Genomic DNA, 22,343 nt, shown 5'->3' with positions numbered 1-22,343 from the left:
GTACAAGTCATACATTTCAGAGGCGTGTGATGTGGAGCCGCAGGCTACGGTAGATTCCTTCAGGGTTTCTCTACATTTCTCATGTTGCTATATGCTGATATTTTGTGGGAATGGGTGAAATCTGCAATGAATTTTACATAACGTGCTGAGGATTATAAAATCTGTACCTCATTTGTATCTGCGCAAAATAATAATCCCATATATTTACTCCCCTGGATTTTGGAAAACTTTGTGGGCATTCACTCTAAAGGCTTCCATTGTTTTATTACAATGATTTCACTTAAGTCTTTCATGAAGAAAATTGCAATCATACAAATATCAGTGAAGACTTTCGATCATTTCTTGTTTCTAGCCAAGAAATACATTAGACACCTTCATTGCTTGGTAAATGCAGAATTGGAGCGTTCTGCACTTCTGTATTAACCCCAATAGACAATCACATTTTCCGTGGTAGTAGAAGATCCCACCAGAAGTTAACCGCACAATCGTTCGTTTTCCCCCTTACCATTTACCAGAAGAGTATATTAGCTGGGCGTCCTGTGACACTGTGCACCCCTCTAACAGAAGTAGCGTCCAGGACTTCTGAAGTTGCCATTGCAATGTAGATAACTGGATGATTGCAGTCACAACATTTTGTATCTTAAATGAAACTAGTGATACAGTTGCGTAAGGAACCCCTTACAAGTTACAGTGCAGCATATGATCATAACCAGGTGTGGGTGTCCGAATACTCCATCCACCAGCAATGGCTGATCCTTGATGGATTTGTGCATCTCCACAAGTTTATAGGTATTGCAATATCTATAGCCTACAAGGAGCCAAGAAACTATCTCAGGATATGATGATCGGGACGGAGGTAAAAAGAATGTCAGAAGTATTAGATATTCCATGGAACACCCTGATGGGCATCAATAAATGAGGAGAAAGTTATCCCAAAGAAACAAGATCACTATGACTTTTATTGTTGATGAAAGAGCAAGGAAAGAACTTAAGGGGTTGACTCAGAATGTTGCAGCCATCATTGAAAAAAATGGAGTCTTGCAATCATACTTGAAGGCGCTGGTACTTCTGGGTGGAACTTCCCATAATTTGTGAATGGTCAGACTGCGGAGTTATGTACATCTATGTACAAAACGTCCAATCTGTCCTGCCTCCTGAGTAGGAGATAAGGACCTCTCACTTGTCATGGCTATTTCCATCACTATATAATATTTCCTCATGCCACCAGATCTCGGGGCCACATACAGTTATAGGTCTTCACTCCGGGTCAATGGAGTAAAGCCAGTGGCTCCTGCCCATGCAGCTGAGAACCGCTCTCATTTCAGAATTGTAATATTTGTTGTCGCCGGTACACCAGCTCTCGAGTTAGGAAGTAGTGGAGGAGATAGGAAAGATTTGGGCTGTTCATAGTCCTACTCAATATCTGCAGCATGGTTTCTTTGCCATTAGTCCTTCACATAGTTACATGTATGTCGACTCGTGCCGTCCAATGTATCAACCCCATTGGCTTGGTCCAATATGTGATGACCAGAACCATTGCCGTTCTTCACTGGTTAAATCTAGCTCACTATACTGAGACAGGTCAGAAGTGACGATGTTTCTTCTGCTAAGGCCACGTTCACACCTTTAGTATTTGGTCAGTATTTTGCATCAGTATTTGGAAGCCAAAATGAGGAGTGGAACAATCAGAGGAAAAGTCTAATAGAAACCCGTCCGTACTTCTGTGCTTATCACCCACTTCTAGTTTTGACTTACAAATACTGAAGTAAAATACTGACCAAATACTGAATATGGCCTGATGATGACTGTAACCCTAAGCCCAATAAATTTGTCCCTTGTTATGGTCACGGTGAGTTAAACCTTCCCGAGTTCATTGATTCCTTTGTTGTAAATTTGTGATAACAATGACCTGTCTGCATCTGATTCTTTCATGAGCTTTCTGCCTTTCTATGGCCGGGCACCATCCATTTGTTGGGTCCTGACAGTAAAACGATTCACATGCACAGGGATAGGTACCACAATTTTGGGGTTGCGAACAGGCTCCCCCGCACGGCTGTTGACATTCCCAGCTTTAATTCGTTTCCATTTTGCTCTGCGATTCTGAAACCAAATTTTCACCTGTACCTCACTAAGTTTAAGAGTGTGGGCAATCTGTGACCTTTCTGTGAGGGACAAGTATTTTTTACAGTGGAATTCTTTTTCAAGTTCCAAGAGCTGCTCACTGGTGAATGCTGTTCTGCGTCTTCGACTCTTCCCAGCAGTCCCAGCTCCACCTCTCCCTGGATCCTGGGAAGCATTCTTTCCTTTTATCCTGGGCCTTGTTGGGCTGTTGCCTTGATCTGGAATGTTCTCATCACAGCTCTCTCCAGAAGACTCCTCAACATGGTCACTGCAACCTGTTTCTGAGATTTTTTCTTCCATTTTCTCCTCGTCTGAGCTGTACATCTTGGAGTCTCCTGCAAAACAAAGAAGCATTGGAGTAAATGTAGCTAAAAAAACATGAAAAGGATCACAGAAGGCAGGTGTCGTATTTTGGAGAGTTTGCGGAAGAAATCATTTCGCTTTGGTTTACACACCTCGTTTCCTCTCATTTTCCCTATGCTCTAGTTGATATTATTAGTGACCACTCCTTGTGGTTTCATGATTGTGGCTCCTCAATGCCACTTGTGTCCAAGAAGAAGGTTAAGATCAAGTGGGGGAAAGAAGCTTGACATCATGTGAGGCATATGAGGTCTGTATTTTGGTTCACAAAATGGACATGTGCAGCAAAGATTTGTATCTGTCTCCGAAGATGACCTCACTTCGTTATGAGAGATAATCAGTATAGACATGGCGGGATGATCTGTGTAGACATGGTTAAATTACTTTATATGTTTACGCATCTACAGACATAGCTAGATGTTACTCATAGGCATGGCTGGATGATCTGTGTAGACATGGCTGAATAATCTAGACATGGCGGGATGATCTCTATAGACACGGTAACATGATCTCTATAGACATGGCGGGATGATCTCTATAGACACGGTGACATGATCTCTATAGACACGGTGACATGATCTCTATAGACATGGCGGGATGATCTCTATAGACATGGCGGGATGATCTCTATAGACACGGTGACATGATCTCTATAGACATGGCTGGATGATCTCTATAGACATGGCGGGATGATCTCTATAGACACGGTGACATGATCTCTATAGACATGGCGGGATGATCTCTATAGACACTGTGAGATGATCTCTATAGACACGGTGACATGATCTCTATAGACACGGTGACATGATCTCTATAGACATGGCTGGATGATCTCTATAGACACTGTGACATGATCTCTATAGACATGGCGGGATGATCTCTATAGACACGGTAACATGATCTCTATGGACATGGCGGGATGATCTCTATAGACACGGTGACATGATCTCTATAGACATGGCTGGATGATCTCTATAGACACGGTGACATGATCTCTATAGACATGGCTGGATGATCTCTATAGACATGGCGGGATGATCTCTATAGACATGGCGGGATGATCTCTATAGACATGGCGGGATGATCTCTATAGACACGGTGACATGATCTCTATAGACATGGCTGGATGATCTCTATAGACATGGCGGGATGATCTCTATAGACATGGCGGGATGATCTCTATAGACATGGCGGGATGATCTCTATAGACACGGTGACATGATCTCTATAGACATGGCGGGATGATCTCTATAGACATGGCGGGATGATCTCTATAGACACGGTGAGATGATCTCTATAGACATGGCTGGATGATCTCTATAGACATGGCGGGATGATCTCTATAGACACGGTGACATGATCTCTATAGACATGGCGGGATGATCTCTATAGACATGGCGGGATGATCTCTATAGACATGGCGGGATGATCTCTATAGACATGGCGGGATGATCTCTATAGACACGGTGACATGATCTCTATAGACATGGCTGGATGATCTCTATAGACATGGCGGGATGATCTCTATAGACATGGCGGGATGATCTCTATAGACATGGCGGGATGATCTCTATAGACACGGTGACATGATCTCTATAGACATGGCGGGATGATCTCTATAGACATGGCGGGATGATCTCTATAGACACGGTGAGATGATCTCTATAGACATGGCTGGATGATCTCTATAGACATGGCGGGATGATCTCTATAGACACGGTGCCATGATCTCTATAGACATGGCGGGATGATCTCTATAGACATGGCGGGATGATCTCTATAGACACGGTGAGATGATCTCTATAGACATGGCTGGATGATCTCTATAGACATGGCGGGATGATCTCTATAGACACGGTGACATGATCTCTATAGACATGGCGGGATGATCTCTATAGACATGGCGGGATGATCTCTATAGACACGGTGACATGATCTCTATAGACATGGCTGAATGATCTCTATGGACATGGCTAAATTATCTCTGTAGATGAGGTTGAATGATCTCTTTGGACATAACTGGATTCTCTCTATAAACATGGTTGGATGATTTCTATAGACACAACTGGATGATCTCTATAGACATGGCTGAATGGTTTAGATAGACAAAGTAGGATAATCTCTGTGAATATGGAGGGATGATCTCTGTAGACAAGGATGAATGATCTCTTTGGACATAACTGGATGCTCTATAAATGTGGCTGGATGATCTCTATAGACATGGCTGAATGGTTTGTATAGACATGGCTGGATAATCTCTGCGCACATGGCTGGATAACCTCTATAGACATGACAGAATGATCTTTATAGATATGGTGTGATGATCTCTATAGGCAAGGCCAAACTATGTCTGTGAACATGACAGGATTATTTCTGTAGACAAGAATGAATGATCTCTGTAAACATGGCTGGATGAGCTCTATAGACATGGCCGAATGATCTCTGTAGACATGGCCTGAATGGTTTGTATAGAGAAAGCGGGATAATCTGTGAACATGGCTGAATAATCTGTATAGACATGGCAGGATGACCTCTGTAGGCAAGGCTGAATGATCTCTGTGGACGTAAATGGATTATCTATAAACATGGCTGGATGATTCTATAGACAAGACTGAATAATCTCAAAAGGCCAAATGATCTCTGAGGACATGGCTGGATGACCTCTATAAACATGGCAGAATGACCTGTATAGATATGGCTGGTTGATTGTCAGGAAAATATGAGTTATTGCCTAAATAACCGAAGCACCCAGCCAGAGTTGCCTGTTGCATATCCTTGGTTTGTGAATGACATGCTTCACAAACGATCCCCCCCTCGCAGCAGCTTCCCCCTCCCCAGGGTCGAACTGGCCCACCGGAGAATCAGAGGATTCTCCGGTGGGCCCTGGCATCCAGTGGGCCCTGGCACCTGCTAGCATACAGGGCCAGCAGTTGTCTAGAGCCCCTGTTGCTCCAGGGGGCCCCAGCCAGTGGCGTGTCGCTAATAGTCACACCTGTTCAGAGCGGCCTATCACATTCACTAATCAAAGTCATTCTATGTGTAAGTGTGCGTGTGTAGCCCATTCACTATCTCCATTCTTCCTTCACTCCCGCAAGATGGCTGGACCTTCATTGTAAATACACCATTGTAAATACACACCTGTACTTTGTATCTCCCCCACCACATTGTAGATTGTAAGCTCTCACCAGCAGGGGCGGATTATTTCGTCTTATTTTGCTTTAATTATTGTATTGTTAACGTTGTTACTTATGTCTTGTGTTTTGAAACTGTTAAACTGTAAAGCGCTGCGGAATATGTTGGCGCTATATAAATAAAGATTATTATTATTATTATTATTATTAATAGCGGCACTCCACGCAGCTGCCATGGGGGCCCGTGCCAGCGGAGCAGCAGCAGGTGACAGGAGGCAGGAGCCACTGTTCACGCTGCTAAAGAGAAATGAATATTCACTGCTGCCCACGCCCACATGGGTGTGGAGAGGGGTGAATATCATTTCACTTTAATAGCAGTCTCCGGTCAGTGACAGTGCCCACTATCAGGTTTAGGAGACCAGGGCCCCCGCTCCCCCAGGGGCCCTCAGTCCACACGGCCGCTATGCGGCAGTAAGTCAGGGCCGCTCTCCGGTGCGCGCCGCTCTCCAATGCACGCCGCCCTCAATTGTAATGGAAGAGAGAGGGTCAGATGACGCTCCCTCTCCCATCAGTCCCCTCTGCTTCTGACACACAGCCGGTGCGCGATGACATCACTTCATCACGCACCCGCTGTGTGTCTGGCAGACGGCAGCGCAGCTCCTGTCACTGAAGCAGAGCCACCACCGGAATCAGCGTGGGAGCGATGAGGAGAGGTGAGTATTGTGTTTTGTTTTTTTTTTATATCTCTATCTAGCTCTATCTCTCTATCTAACTCTCTCTCCATATCTCTCTCTATTGCTCTGTGATGAAGTCACGTGCCTGTAAGCTAATTACGCTACTGATTTGTGTTTGCTTCGAATCCCTCTACTAATTTTAAATATTAATACGAGGAATCTGAAGCTGGTGGCAGCGAAGTGTGTTCTGGCTAGGCGGGCAGCGCTGGCAGTGACTGAGCGGGTTTTATAAGCTGATTAGGTGGCTGCGGCCAAAACGTTTATAACTCCCTCACTGCAAGCGGGCCTAACAGCCATTGCACAACAAGTAGCCCGTCCGGTGACTAATTATCCTAGGTGTAGTTCCCTGACTGACCTGAGGGTAAGGGGTGCGCCGGAGAGCTGCAAGTTCCAAACTGGAACTGGAAAGTGGGATATAATAAATCCCGACAGCTTACAACATATTGTGGCAGTGGTGGGATAACTAAAATAAACCCCCCTGCGGTAAATTGTTAGGGCAAGACTAGCTTGCTGTTTTTTATCACATGGTGCCAGCGGTGGGATAACGAAAATAAGCCCCCCTGTGCCTGTGATTGCCATGTGCGGCAAAGGTCACATCCCCACGTCCATGACATACTGGTTTGTGCCTGCTGCTATGTGGATGTACAGTATAACAATTCACTAAGGGTGAAAGATGGCTACGACCTAGGGCCGGCGCACTAAGGGAAATTATACGTTTGCTACGTATTGTGGTTAGTCATGTGCAAGACAGGTGTCTCTATATCTATCTCTACATCTATCTATTATCTATCTTTCTATATCTATCTACCGTATATCTATCTCTATCGATCATCTATCTATCTCTATATCTATCTCTATCTATATCTCTCTATCTATATCTATTTATCTCTCTCTCTCTATATATATATATCTGTCTCTTATCTATATATATCTACATCTATCTATGTATCTATATATATAATATCCACATATCTATATACAGTACAGACCAAAAGTTTAGACACACCTTCTCATTCAAAGAGTTTTCTTTATTTTCATGACTATGAAAATTGTAGATTCACTCTGAAGGCATCAAAACTGTGAATTAGTCAAAAACAGTTCTTCGGACCATGGATTTAAACTCTCCTTTGTCTATTCAAACTCAAGTTTAATAACAGGCAATAATCCTAGAGGCAGGAAACATATTTTCAGAATCGGTATAATTAAAGCTACCACCCTCACTGCAGGGTGCCCAATAGCCAGGACATGACCAGGCAGCCTTTCCAGTGACTACTTAACCTAGGTGCAGTTCCCTGACTGACCTGAGGGTAAGGGGGCCCCAGAGAGCTGTAAGTTCCCAACAGGAACTGGAAATTGGTAACACAAGTTGTGGGGATTTATATTGTCACGGCCGCAGCCCTTACCTCTTCCCCTGCGCGCATCTCCCGGCGCGCTCCTGCTCTCCGGCGCGTCCCTGCGCCCGGCCTCCGGTTCCCTCGGCGTCGGGCACCTGCACACTGCCGTCCTCCTGCCGCGCAGCCTCCTGGGTAGTGTGACGCGCATGGCCCCGCCTCCAACATGGTGGCGTCCATCGCTACTTATGGCCGGCGTCTGGACTGGTAAGACGCCTGTCTACGATTGCGGTGACGCTGTCTCTTGGCAGCAGTCTCTGTGTCTCAGGCCCTCCATCCTAACGCTTCTGTCTGCGCTGTCCTCTGTGTCTCTGCTTGTCTGCATTGCTGCTGCTAGTGCTGCCTCTGATTACTCTGCCCCCTGTGCTCCAGCCTTTCCTTGCCTCCTTGGGTCCTAGTAGCCTCCCTGTCCTGCTCCGTCCGTCCTTCCGTCTTTTCCTCTGATCTTCCCTGCTTGTCTGCCTTGCCGTACTCTCGGTGTTATATCTGTGCTTCCTCTTTTGCAGTCTCCGGCCCTTACCACCCGCTGCGCTCCGGTCCTGCTTCCTGCCCATTATCCACGGTCTCTGTGGTCCTCTGTGCTCTCTCTTCGGACCTGCCTGTGCCTCCACTCCAGTCTTAAGCCCCAGTCATCCCTTTGGTTCCGGCTGTCGCGGTTCCATCCCATGGAGGTCTGCCCCTAACACTCCCTGTATTGGGGGTTGTCCTCACCTGGGCGCTCGCCCTCGGGGGCTCTGGAGCCGTGACCCAGAGGGTCCACTTCCGGGTTGCTCCTCCTTCCCTCTCTGCTACAGCAACCGTAACAGTTAGACAGGCCATGGACCCCGCTGGAGCCACAGCTGCCCAAAAGGAGTTGGTTTTCCTTCGGGAGAACCAGACGCTCATGATGTCCTTTATGAAAACTATGGATTCGCATCTCTCCGCTCTCCAATCCTCTGACCCTGGTAACGCCGCCCAGTTGGCTGGCTTGCAACAAGAATTGGCGCAGCAGCGTGACACCCAGTCGCATATCCTCAGCTACATGGCCTCGGTAGATGGTCGGTTGCTTTCCTTGCAGTCGGCCGCCTCTGCTCCTCCTGCTGCGGGTTCCCATCCTCCTCCGCGATTGGCCAAACCACCCCGGTATTGCGGTGATGCCAAATTGTGCTGGGGATTTATAAATCAATGCCGCCTTCATTTTGAATTACTGCCCCAGCAGTACCCCACTGACCGAGCCAAAGTGGCCTTCATCATCTCTCACCTTGAGGGGGACGCTCTGGCTTGGGTCAATCCTCTCTGGGAGCGTGATGACCCTGTGGTTACCCAGTTATCCGTTTTTCTGGACACTTTCCGTCGGGTTTTTGACGAACCGGGTCATTTAGCCTCCACCACTGAGGCTTGGTTTAACCTCTGCCAAGGTTCTCTAACCGTGGGCCAGTACGCCATACAGTTTAGGACCCTGTCTTCCGACTTAGGTTGGAATAACGAGGCGTTGGTGGGCGCCTTCTGGCGAGGCCTCTCGAGTCGTATAAAAGATGAACTCACTGGTCGGGATACCCCTACAGCGCTAGAAGATTTGATTTCCCTAGCTTCCCGGATAGATCTCCGGTTTCAGGAACTGGCCAGGGAGAGAAGGGTTTCCCGTCCATTGTCTTTTGTTCGCAGGCCACTCAGTCCTCGACCCAGGATCCCCTCCTCTGCCTCTGCACCCGAACCTATGCAGGTGGACCGCCTGAAACTCGCTGACCAGCGTCGCAGGGAGAGAAGCCTCCAGGGTCTTTGTTTCTACTGCGGTAGCGGGTCCCATTTGCTCCGAACTTGTCCTGATCATCCGGAAAACTCCTCCGCCTAGGCCAGGTAAGAGAGGTCTTCCTGGGCGTTTGTTATACCTCTCTACCCCTCACTCTGTCTGTCCGTTTGCATGTTGGTGGGAGGCGTGCTTCTCTAGAGGCCTACGTGGACTCGGGGGCCGCTGGGAATTTTATTAGACTTGAGGAGGTCAACAAATTTTCTGTTCCTGTAAGGACCTTGGAGAATCCTCAGGTTCTCGCATCCATAGATGGTCGACCCCTGCTAGAGACGGTTACTCTTGTCACCCATGAGGTAGAGTTGCAAGTAGGGGCTCTGCACAAGGAGAAAATTACGTTTTATGTCTTAGCGGGTATTTCCCATCCAATCCTTCTCGGTCTCCCCTGGCTGCGGCTCCACGAGCCCACCTTAGATTTGCATAGCGGCAACGTCTTACGCTGGGGGGAGTCTTGTCAGGCTCGGTGTCTGCTGTCAGTGCGTCCCGTGGGTATTCCCTGTCCTCCCCTTATTCCCTCCGGATTGCCGGCGGCTTACAGTGCCTTTTTGGATGTTTTTGATAAGAGAGAGGCCGAGACTTCCTCCGCACCGCCCCTACGATTGCCCTATTGAGCTCGTTCCAGGTACCACTCCTCCTCATGGAAGGATTTATCCTCTCTCCTTGGCAGAGACCCAAGCCATGTCTGAATACATCCAAGACAATCTGGCCCGAGGCTTCATTCAGAAGTCTTCGTCCCCTGCAGGTGCAGGCTTCTTTTTCGTAAAGAAAAAGGATGGGTCGCTGCGTCCATGCATCGATTATCGAGGCCTAAATCGTATCACGGTGAAGAACAAATATCCACTGCCCCTCATCTCTGAGCTCTTTGATCGCTTGAGGGGAGCGCGTGTGTTTACGAAGCTTGATCTACGAGGGGCCTATAATTTGGTGCCCATACGCTCTGGGGACGAGTGGAAGACTGCGTTCAACACGTGTGACGGGCACTACGAGTATTTAGTTATGCCATTTGGTCTTTGCAACACACTTGCAGTATTCCAGGAACTCGTTAATGATGTCTTTCGAGATCTCCTCTACTCCTGTGTCGTAGTCTACCTTGACGACATCTTGGTCTTCTCCCCCGATCTGGCCACACATCGCCGAGACGTTCGACAAGTCCTCCAACGTCTCAGAGAGAACCATCTTTTTGCCAAGTTGGAGAAGAGCCTCTTTGAGCAAACCTCATTGCCCTTTCTTGGATACATCGTCTCGAACTCAGGGTTAGAGATTGACCCTGAGAAAGTTTTGGCAGTTCTCAATTGGCCACGTCCCCTCGGAGTAAAGGCAATTCAGTGGTTTTTGGGTTTTGCCAATTATTAGAGGCAATTTATCCCCCACTTCTCTTCGTTGACTAAACCTATCTCGACTCTCGTCCGCAAGGGAGCTGATCCCAATCATTGGTCCTGCGATGCAAACGCCGCCTTTGAAGTTCTGAAACAAGAGTTCCTGAAGTCTCCAGTACTCCATCGCCCGGATACCTGCAGGCCGTTCATTCTCGAGGTGGACGCATCCTCGGTGGGAGCAGGAGCAGTTCTTCTGCAGAAATCATCCTCTGGCCGTGCTCTCACCTGCGGGTTCTTTTCTAAGGCCTTCTCCGCTCCTGAACGTAACTATGCTGTAGGAGATAGAGAACTCTTGGCCATAAAAATGGCTCTCGGAGAGTGGCGCCATCTCCTCGAGGGGGCCCTTCATCCGTTCATCATTTTTACGGATCACAAAAATTTAGCCTACCTTCAGTCCGCCCAAAGGCTCAACCCACGGCAGGCCAGATGGTCATTGTTTTTCGAACACTTTAACTTCGAACTCCACTTCCGACCCGGGGATAAGAACATCAAGGCGGATGCCCTTTCACGGTCATTCCTGTCGGTGGATAAGGAGGAGGGTCCAGCACATCTCATCGACCCCGCCAAAATCCTTACCGTAGCACCACTAAGCCTGGTCTCCCCGCCATCAGGTAAAACCTTTGTTCGAAGTGGAGATAGACTGAAGGTTCTACGTTGGAGTCACTCGTCAAAAGTTTCTGGACATTCGGGGGTTAAAAAGACTCGCGCTCATCTCCCGCCATTATTGGTGGCCTTCGCTTCGCAGAGACGTCCAGAATTTCATCGCCTCCTGCCCTTCTTGTGCCCGGAACAAAGTCTATCGACACCTTCCTTCAGGACTCCTACATCCGTTACCTGTGCCTGCCAATCCATGGACTCATATCGCTATGGATTTCGTCAGTGATTTGCCTCCCTCTTCGAGATGTACGGTTATATTGGTGGTCGTGGACCGATTTTCCAAGATGGCCCACTTCATCGCACTACCTGGTCTGCCTACCGCTCCCAAGTTGGCAAAGATCTTCCTGCTCCATGTTTTTCGCCTCCATGGTTTCCCTCTGCATATCGTCTCGGATCGAGGAGTCCAGTTTACCTCCCGTTTTTGGAGAGCTCTCTGCGGATTGCTGAAGATAACTCTGGATTTTTCCTCAGCCTACCACCCCCAGTCTAATGGTCAGGTCGAGCGGGTCAATCAGGCACTGACATCCTACCTTCGGCATTTTTCCAATGCTCACCAAGATGACTGGGTCTCTCTTCTTCCTTGGGCAGAATTCGCCTATAACAACCATCCAAGTGAAGATTCCTCTAAATCTCCCTTTTTTGTGGTTTTTGGTCAACACCCCGGCATTCCCCTTCCTGTGTCCCCTACCTCAGGTGTACCGGCAGTGGACTCCTTGTCTCTAGACTTCTTCAGATTTGGAGGGAGACCAAAAAAGCCCTTGAGAGTGCCAGCCTCAGGATGAAGAGGTATGCCGACAAAAAACGGCTTGACGCTCCTCCGTATCGCCCTGGGGATAGAGTTTGGCTATCTTCTCGGTATATCAAGTTGAAAATCCCCTCCTATAAATTAGGTCCACGTTACATTGGTCCCTTTGAGGTCTTGAGTCGCATCAATGACGTGGCCTACAAATTGAGATTGCCCGCCTCACTAAAGATTTCCAATGCCTTTCATGTATCTCTCCTCAAACCGGCAGTATTTAACCACTTCCACTCAGCGCCTCCTCAAACCTCCCAACCGTGTACTTCGGATAACATCTTTGAAGTACGGGATATATTGGCAATGAAGACTGTGAGGGGAAAAACTCTGTTTTTGATTGATTGGAAAGGTTTCGGTCCCGAGGAGAGATCGTGGGAACCCCAGGAGAATATTGATGCTCCTCGCATAATGAGACGATTTCTCACCAGCGTTAGGAGGAGGGGGCATAAAGGGGGGGTACTGTCACGGCCCCAGCCCTTACCTCTTCCCCTGCGTGCACCTCCCGGCGCGCTCCTGCTCTTCAGCGCGTCCCCGCGCCCGGCCTCCAGTTTCCTCTGCGTCGGGCACCTGCGCACTGCCGTCCTCCTGCCGCGCAGCCTCCTGGGTAGTGTGACGCGCATGGCCCCGCCTCCAACATGGCGGCGCCCAACGCTACTTATGGCCGGCGTCTGGACTGGTAAGATGCCTGTCTACGATTTCGGTGACGCTGTCTCTTGGCAGCAGTCTCTGTGTCTCAGACCCTCCATCCTAACGCTTCTGTCTGCGCTGTCCTCTCTGTCTCTGCTTGTCTGCCTTGCTGCTGCTAGTGCTGCCTCTGATTACTCTTCCCCCTGTGCTCCAGCCTTTCCTTGCCTCCTTGGGTCCTAGTAACCTCCCTGTCCTGCTCCATCCTTTCCTCTGATCTTCCCTGCTTGTCTGCCTTGCCGTACTCTCGGTGTTATATCTGTGCTTCCTCTTTTGCAGGACCTGCCTGTGCCTCCACCCCAGTCTTAAGCCCCAGTCGTCCCTTTGTTTCCGGCTGTCGCGGTTCCATCCCCTGGGGGTCTGCCCCTAACACTCCCTGTATAGGGGGTGGTCCTCACCTGGGCGCTCGCCCTCGGGGGCTCTGGAGCCATGACCCAGAGGGTCCACTTCTGGGTTGCTCCTCCTTCCCTCTCTGCTACAGCAACCGTAACATATATATCACCCGACCACATATACAATATATAAATTCCTGACAACTGGGTGCAAAATCTCCCCCACATCCCTGACACAATTGGTGTCAGCAGTGGGATAGAATAATTAATCCCTGACACTGATCTCTATAGACATGGTGTGATGACCTCTATAGGCAAGGCCAAGCTATGTCTGTGGACATGGTTGGATGATCTCTGTAGATGAGGCCAAATGATCTCTGTGGACACAACTGGATGATCTCTGTAGACATGGTGTCATGAACTTGGGGGGGGGTGAGGTTGCCCCCCAGTTGTCAGAGATTTATATGTGTATATCCCCAGTCTCAGGCAGGAAATACACACATAAAACCTCCATTCTGTCACTGCTAGGGTCTCCCCAATACCCCAGAACACTTTGCTGCCACCAGCAACTCGTTCTATTATAAAATCAATATCGGGTCAGGAGCCAACCCACACGGTAGTGTAATTTTTAGCGCGGAGGTCGTGGCGTTGCGTTATAGAGCAAGGAAAAAGAAACAAGTAAATTTTATAGATTTACTCCAGAAAATATAGGAAGTGTTTACAAAAATATAAAAGATTTTACAAATGAGACAAGATACAGTATATACAGACAATTACAAAATAAAATGGATTAAAATATGAAACTTGCATATCTCAGTCAATGGCACGTCATGTGGAGGAGGGGGACCGTTCCAGAGTAACAGTTTCAAAATGCACAGCTTCCCTAGCTGATCCTCCTGGCAAAAAGACCACTTCCTAATTGGGCATCCTAGCCTTATACTTTCTTTTGGCTGACCTCACTGGGTGGGCGGAGCTAGGAATGTACTCCCTTTTGAAAGTTACTAGAAAACTTATGAGTGCCATAACTCTGGCTGCGAGGCTCACAGCGTGTTTACCGAAATATCATGTTATCTCTTGCAAATTTATCTTTCGATCGATACCAAACAAGAACTACCTGTGGCCTAGTGGACGGCGGGAACCCTTTTCTCGATTCCTAATGGGTACATAAGCCAGGAAACCCCACTGTGGATAGCTCTAATTATGCAGATGGATGCCACAAATATGTTTCCTGCCTCTATGCCTAATCTGCGTTATTAAGTTCTAGTTTGATTAGACAAAAGAACATGTGCTACAGGCAGACCGGATTTACCTGGTTAGGGCAATAAACGTGCCCAGCTACTGGAGAGGAAGGGAGGGGTGAGTGGACATTGCAACAGGAAGAGAAAGGGAGGGGGGAAGAAGAGGTGCTGCAGCTGCGTGAGAGGGATGTCTGTGAGCTGTGCCTGCACAGGGGACTTCGCATGTACACTGCCAAAACTAATAGTGGAAGGGCAGCATGTCATTCAAAATTCAAGGAGCTGCAGCCGATAGCTCTGTATGTGTAGCTAGAACAATAAGAAATGCTTCATATTTCCTGACACATGGCTGAATGATCTCTATAGACATGGCTGAATGGCTTGTATAGACATAGCGGGACAATCTCTGTGAACATGGCTGGATGATCTCTACAAAAGGACAAATGATCTCTGTTGACATGGTTGGATAATCTCTATAGTCATGGCAGAATGATCTGAATAGATATGGCTGGCTGATCTCTATTGACATGGTGGGATGATCTCTGTAGATGAGGCCGAATGATCTCTGTGGACACAACTGGATGATTTCTATAGACATGGCTGAATGATCTTCATGGACGTGGCTGGATAATCTCTATCAACATGGCTTAATGGTCTGTACAGACATGACGGGATGACCTCTCTAGACAAGGCCGAATGATCTCTGTGGACACAACCGGATGATCTCTATAGACATGGCTGAATGATCTCTATAGACATGGCCAAATGATCTCTGTACATATGGCTGTATGATCTTTGTCAGGAAAATATTAATTATTTCCTATTGTCCTAGGTACACATACAGTGCTGCCGGCTACTCCTCCCCCATTGGTCTGTGTAAGACTGAGCTTCACATGCAGCCCACACAGCAGCAGCCCCCTTCCCTTTTTCCCTAGATGAAATTCCCCTTCCTCACCCTCCCTCTCTCTCCTGGAATGTTCACTCACCCTCTCCCTTCAGGTAAATGATCTTTGTGTACTCTAGCAAGGAGTAAAGTTTCCTGCTGGAACTTTCTTTGTTCTTATCCCAACCTACTCAAAATCAAACTTAATATCTCCCGTTCAACCTAGAAAGGTGAAAATTGGATTGGACCGGGACATTTAGAGCTACGCATGGCAACATTTTGCGGCCTTTAGGGCCATCAGAGACCTGGGAAATGAGTTTATGACCCCCAGTAACCCGCACATATGCTGTGTTTGGTTTCAAAAGAATGGTAAATCGACAGGAGAACATATAATACCCCTATCGTCACCCTGTGAGCTTTCTAGCCAAAGATATGGAAGATAGGAGTTTGTAATAATTTTCCAAAAGGGGTGTACTTACTTGAACAAAGCCCACCGGTGAAGTCAGCAAGGGAGGAGTTCCTAGACTCAGATGCCATAAAGTCAGCTAGACAACACGCTGTGCTGCTGACCCATTTCTTTCGGATGTCTCTCCTCCCCTCTATCTACATGTCATACCTGTGACTGAGAGTATGTTTCATATTTTAATCTCTTTAATTTCTGTTTGTACATATTGTATTTTGCCTTCTTTTTGTAATATCTTTGTATTTTTGTAAACACTGTAGATATTTTCTGGAGTAAACTTATAAATTTACTAGTTTCATTCTTTTTGGTCTATGATCGAATCGACATGTATTCCGCTCAAAATCCCTCTACCTTGGGTTGGTTCCTGACCTGATACAGGCTTTGGTATCAAACGAGGGACTGATGGCAGCGTATCCTGGCAGTGGCAGATCGGAGGTTTATGTGTTTATTCACGACCTGAGACTGGTGATACACATACCGCCCTCACTGCAGAGTACCCAATAGCCAGTTCGTGACCAGGCAGCCTTTCTGATGACTACTTATCCTAGGTGCAGTTCCCTGACTGACCTGAGGGTAAGGGGGGTGCCAGAGAGCTGCAAGTTCCTAACCGGAACTGAAAGTGGAAACAAAAGTTGGTTTCCCTGACAATTGGTGGCAGAGCGATTAGTGATCGGGTTTGAGCAATCATTCCTCTCACTAAAAACTTGCACGGTTCTTGCACAGAAATGTTTTGAGGATCAAGCTCAGTGTGTGCTACAGTGCTGTGCAAATTAATTGGGACAAAACTTTTTTTAAGTAAAATCATAAGTTGATTACCAGTCAGTGATTCAAACCAGTTTTAACTGCTTTGAACAGGCACTCACACCTGACTGGTAACCAACTTACGATTTTACTTAAAAAATGCTTTGTCTCAATTAATTTACACAGCACTGAAGTGCTGAGAAAATACTGTGTGTAGCCATTACACCCTCTTCTCTTCGTTTTTCTGTCCTATCTTTTATTTGGCAATTATGGCTACGTTGGGAGAGGCCTGGTATAATCTGCAGTCTAAGGACACTCTTATTGCCCTTTGCGCGACGAAACAGATTGACTCCACAGGCAAATCCAGGCACCAAATGATTGTGGCACTGATGTAATGCCAGCCCTACTTGCAACCAGGGTAGTGTGGACCCCCACCTGAGGATGGCCATGGAACAACTCCATGCAGTCGATTGTGAGGGACATCTGAAGCTGATCCTGAAATTTTAAGAGCTACAGGCCCAGGCCGAGCGGGAAGAGCGGCAGGCCCAAGCCAAGCAAGAGGCTGAGAGATAGGAGTTTTTAACAGGGAAAAATACAAAGTACTACATCTGGGCAATAAAAATGTAAAAAGCATATACAGAATGGGAGGAATAGGGCTAAGCAACAGCACATGTGAAAAAGACTTGGGTATACTAATAGATCACAGACTGAATATGAGTCAACAGTGTGATGCAGCAGCAAAAAAGGCTAATGCAATTCTAGGATGTATTAACGGAAGCATACAGTCTAGATCATGTGAAGTCATTATTGCCCTCTACTCGTCTCTGGTCAGACCTCATCTGGAATATTGTGTCCAGTTTTGGGCGCCACATTTTAAAAAAGACATCAACATACTGGAGCAAGTTCAGAAAAGAGCGACCAGAATGGTGACCGGTCTGCAAACCCTGTCTTATGAGGAAAGGTTGCAGGATTTGGGAATGTTTAGCTTGCAGAAGAGAAGACTGAGAGGAGACTTAATAGCTGTCTACAAATATCTCAAGGGCTGTCACATTGTAGAAGGATCATCTTTAGTCTCATTTGCACAAGGAAAGACTAGAAGCAATGGGATGAAACTGAATGGGAGGAGACAGATTAGATTTTTTGACAGAGTGATCAATGAGTGGAACAGGCTGCCATGAGAGGTGGTGAGTTCTCCTTCAATAGAAGTCTTCAAACAGAGGCTGGACAGACATCTGTCTGGGATGATTTAGCGAATCCTGCTTTGAGCAGGGGGTTGGACCAGATGGCTCAGGAGGTCCCTTCCAACTCTACGATTCTATGATTCTATGAGTGACAGGCAGAGCAGGAAGACAGACAGTAACCCGCAGACATGCCGTGTTTGGTTTCAAAGGAATTAGAAATCTGCAGGGGAACATATAATGCCCTGTGAGCTTTCCAGCCAAAGATATGGAAGATAGGAGTTTTATATTAATTTTCCAAAAGGGGTGTACGTACTTGAATATAGCCCACCGGTGAGGTCAGCAAGGGAGGAGTCCCTAGATTTGTGGCAAAGCATAAAGAATAGTGATGAGCGAGTATACTCGTTGCTCGGATGTCCTCCGAGTATTTTGGCGTGCTCGGAGATTTAGTTTCCTTCGTCTCACCTGCATGATTTGTGACTTGTAGACAGGCTGAATACATGTGGGAATTCCCTAGCAAACAGGCTTTCCTTACATGTATTCAAGCTGTCTAGCAGCCGCAAATCATGCAGATGAGACGACGAAAACTAAATCTCCGAGCACGTCAAAACACTCGGAGGACACCCGAGCATGCTCGGGAAAACCTGAGCAATGAGTATACTCGCTCATCACTAATAAAGAATAAAACCGAAATCCACATTGTAGAAGGCGTCAGATGCAGGAGAGTCTGCTAGACAACATGCTGTGCTGCAGACCCATTTCTTTGGGACGTCTCTCCCCTTTATCGACACGTCATACCTGTGACTGAGAGAGTAAGTTTCATATTTTAATCCCTTTTATTTCTGTTTGTACATATTGTACTTTGTCTCCTTTTTGTAATATCTTTGTATTTTTGTAAACACTGCCAATAGTTTGTGGAGTAAACTTAAACATTTACTAATTTCGTTCTTTTGGCTCTATTATTATTATTTACTAGCTGAAGAGCCCGGTGCTGCCCGGGCATAGTAACTAACTACGGTTAGTTATAACAAATTATAATGAATATATATATATATATATATATATATATATATATATAAAGATGAGTGTAGAACCCCGCCCACTCCGCATAGCCACATTCACTATAATATCCCGTCAGCCACAGCCACCAGACTACTAATCCTAATATCCCACATCATCCCGTCAGCCAGAGCCACCGGACTACTTCCACTAATATCCCACATCATCCCGTCAGCCAGAGCCACCGGACTACTACCCCTAATATCCCACATCATCCCGTCAGCTAGAGCCACCGGACTACTACCCCTAATATCCCACATCATCCCGTCAGCCAGAGCCACCGGACTACTACCCCTAATATCCCACATCATCCCGTCAGCCAGAGCCACCGGACTACTACCCCTAATATCCCACATCATCCCGTCAGCCAGAGCCACCGGACTACTACCCCTAATATCCCACATCATCCCGTCAGCCAGAGCCACCGGACTACTACCACTAATATCCCACATCATCCCGTCAGCCAGAGCCACCGTACTACTACCCCTAATATCCCACATCATCCCTTCAGCCAGAGCCACCGGACTACTACCCCTAATATCTCACATCATCCCGTCAGCCAGAGCCACCGGACTACTACCCCTAATATCCCACATCATCCCTTCAGCCAGAGCCACCGGACTACTTCCACTAATATCCCACATCATCCCATCAGCCAGAGCCACCGGACTACTACCCCTAATATCCCACATCATCCCGTCAGCCAGAGCCACCGGACTACTACCCCTAATATCCCACATCATCCCGTCAGCCAGAGCCACCGGACTACTACCCCTAATATCCCACATCATCCCGTCAGCCAGAGCCACCGGACTACTACCCCTAATATCCCACATCATCCCGTCAGCCAGAGGCACCGGACTACTACCACTAATATCCCACATCATCCCGTCAGCCAGAGCCACCGGACTACTACCCCTAATATCCCACATCATCCCGTCAGCCAGAGCCACCGGACTACTACCCCTAATATCTCACATCATCCCGTCAGCCAGAGCCACCGGACTACTACCACTAATATCCCACATCATCCCGTCAGCCAGAGCCACCGGACTACTACCCCTAATATCCCACATCATCCCGTCAGCCAGAGCCACCGGACGACTACCACTAATATCCCACATCATCCCGTCAGCCAGAGCCACCGGACTACTACCCCTAATATCCCACATCATCCCGTCAGCCAGAGCCACCGGACTACTACCCCTAATATCCCACATCATCCCGTCAGCCAGAGCCACCGGACTACTACCACTAATATCCCACATCATCCCATCAGCCAGAGCCACCGGACTACTACCCCTAATATCCCACATCATCCCGTCAGCCAGAGCCACCGGACTACTACCACTAATATCCCACATCATCCCATCAGCCAGAGCCACCGGACTACTACCCCAATATTCCACATCATCCCGTCAGCCAGAGCCACCGGACTACTACCACTAATATCCCACATCATCCCGTCAGCCAGAGCCACCGGACTACTACCCCTAATATCCCACATCATCCCATCAGCCAGAGCCACCGGACTCCTACCACTAATATCCCACATCATCCCATCAGCCAGAGCCACCGGACTACTACCACTAATATCCCACATTGTGAAGTACAGTATTCAGATGTATGGGATATCTTGTTCTTCAGACTCCATAATTGTGCTTGCGACGCCATTTTGTTGTTTACAAGATAAATTTTGTAATTAGGTGAAAGTTCGCAGCTGTTATGAAACTAGACTGTTCTAGCTTGTACAAGATATGAGATATGAGACCCTAAAAGAATGTGCTATTGTTCTATTCTCTACGTCACGTAACTAGGGACATATTCCGGTTTTCTTGCAATATTATTGGCTTACAAAGGGAAATGAAGTTATTGGTAGTTGAGAACTTTGCATAATTAAGCAAAATGTTATAAAAGAAGTGACTAAAATAAAGGGGCTTAGTGATCTGTCTCGATCCTCCCGTACAGAGACCCCCGTCTCCGTGTGGTCATTCCCAGTTGCTAGCAACGCCCTGTGAACTAATTTGGAAATCACTGGATCAACCGTGATGGGTTAATTTAGCCCTCCCTAAATAGCTACCCCGACAGCTGGCGCCCAACGTGGGGCCCCCGAATAGGGACGCCTCTGCCCTGGAGGACAACAAGACAAAGGACCCTTGGAGCGGACACGGGTGCTGGAAGATTGGGACTGATCATCCCCCACGACAACAATGGTAAGTTGGCAGTTATACTGTTCAGACTGACCGTTGGTGTGGTTTTCCTGTGCTTGTTGCTGCAAAGAGGATCTGAGGTTTGTCCCCCGTGGTGGGGTGATTCATGGGTGGAATCATATAGAGGTGCAGTCCCGTTGGGGGCCCAGTGCTCGAACCGTACCTCATAAGGGACGGACACCCCGGATTGACCAGTGATTGTGACCCTCTTTATAGTCATAATATCCTGAAATCCTGAATTGTCTGTTGGTAATCAGGCGTGGTGTGTGATCGAAGATTGGGTAGGATACGTAACTCAGGTATATATAGACAGATATATATAACCAGAGGTGTCCGGAGGGATAGTCTGAGACGCACTCCTCCTTTCACTGAGTACCGCGAATTTTGGGCTTCCCAGAGGGTGTTGACCCGGTGGAACAAACTGAGATGGCCACTCCAGTACTGTGCACAACTTAAGTAAGGATATTTAGCTCTAAATGAGAGAATTCGTGGAAGGAAAAGAAGAATTTTGTGGCTTGGCACGTGAATTGTGTGACGAAGGTGTTAGGAAGAACAGAGAAAGTGAATTCTGATTGTTTCTGTTACTGCTATGTTGAAGAAGGAAAAATTGTCTATTTGACAGGGACGGGATGTTTTGTGGTTCAAGAAAGTGACTGTACAGTCATGGCCAAAAGTTTTGAGAATGACACAAATATTAATTTTTACAAAGTCTACTGCTTCATTTTTTCTAATGGCAATTTGCATATACTCCAGAATGTTATAAAGAGTGATCAGCTTAACAGCAATTACTTGCAAAGTCAATATTTGCCTAGAAAATGAACTTTATCCCCCAAAACACATTTCAACATCATTGCAGCCCTGCCTTAAAAGGACCAGCTAACATCGTTTCAGTGATTGCTCCATTAACACAGGTGTGGGTGTTGATGAGGACAGGACTGGAGATAAATCTGTCATGATTAAGTAAGAATGACACCACTGGACACTTTAAAAGGAGGCTGGTGCTTGGCATCATTGTTTCTCTTCTGTTAACCATGGTTATCTCTAAAGAACACGTGCAGTCATCATTGCACTGCACAAAAATGGCCTAACAGGGAAGAGTATCGCAGCTAGAAAGATTGCAGCTCAGTCATCAATCTATTGCATCATCAAGAACTTCAAGGAGAGAGGTTACCTTGTTGCCAAAAAAGGCTCCAGGGCGCCCAAGAA

General features: G+C 47.3%; 1 protein-coding gene across 1 annotated transcript in view; it reads right to left on the bottom strand.

Annotated features, from left to right (window-relative positions):
* Window positions 1–245: 245 nt before the first annotated feature.
* Window positions 246–22,343, bottom strand: part of GBX1 (gastrulation brain homeobox 1) — a 185,572-nt gene continuing 163,474 nt past the window's right edge. The window contains exon 2 of the mRNA XM_073551706.1: window positions 246–2,456. Coding sequence (XP_073407807.1) covers window positions 1,948–2,456 — 509 coding nt within the window. The 3' untranslated portion in view covers window positions 246–1,947. The remainder of the gene's footprint in view (window positions 2,457–22,343) is intronic.

The sequence above is a fragment of the Dendrobates tinctorius genome, unplaced genomic scaffold, assembly GCF_039654945.1.
Source record: "Dendrobates tinctorius isolate UK_male_01 unplaced genomic scaffold, ASM3965494v1 ptg000179l, whole genome shotgun sequence".
Taxonomy (NCBI): Eukaryota; Metazoa; Chordata; class Amphibia; order Anura; family Dendrobatidae; genus Dendrobates; species Dendrobates tinctorius.
Note: the sequence above shows the minus strand (reverse complement) of the source record. Positions and strands in the feature narration are given on the sequence as shown.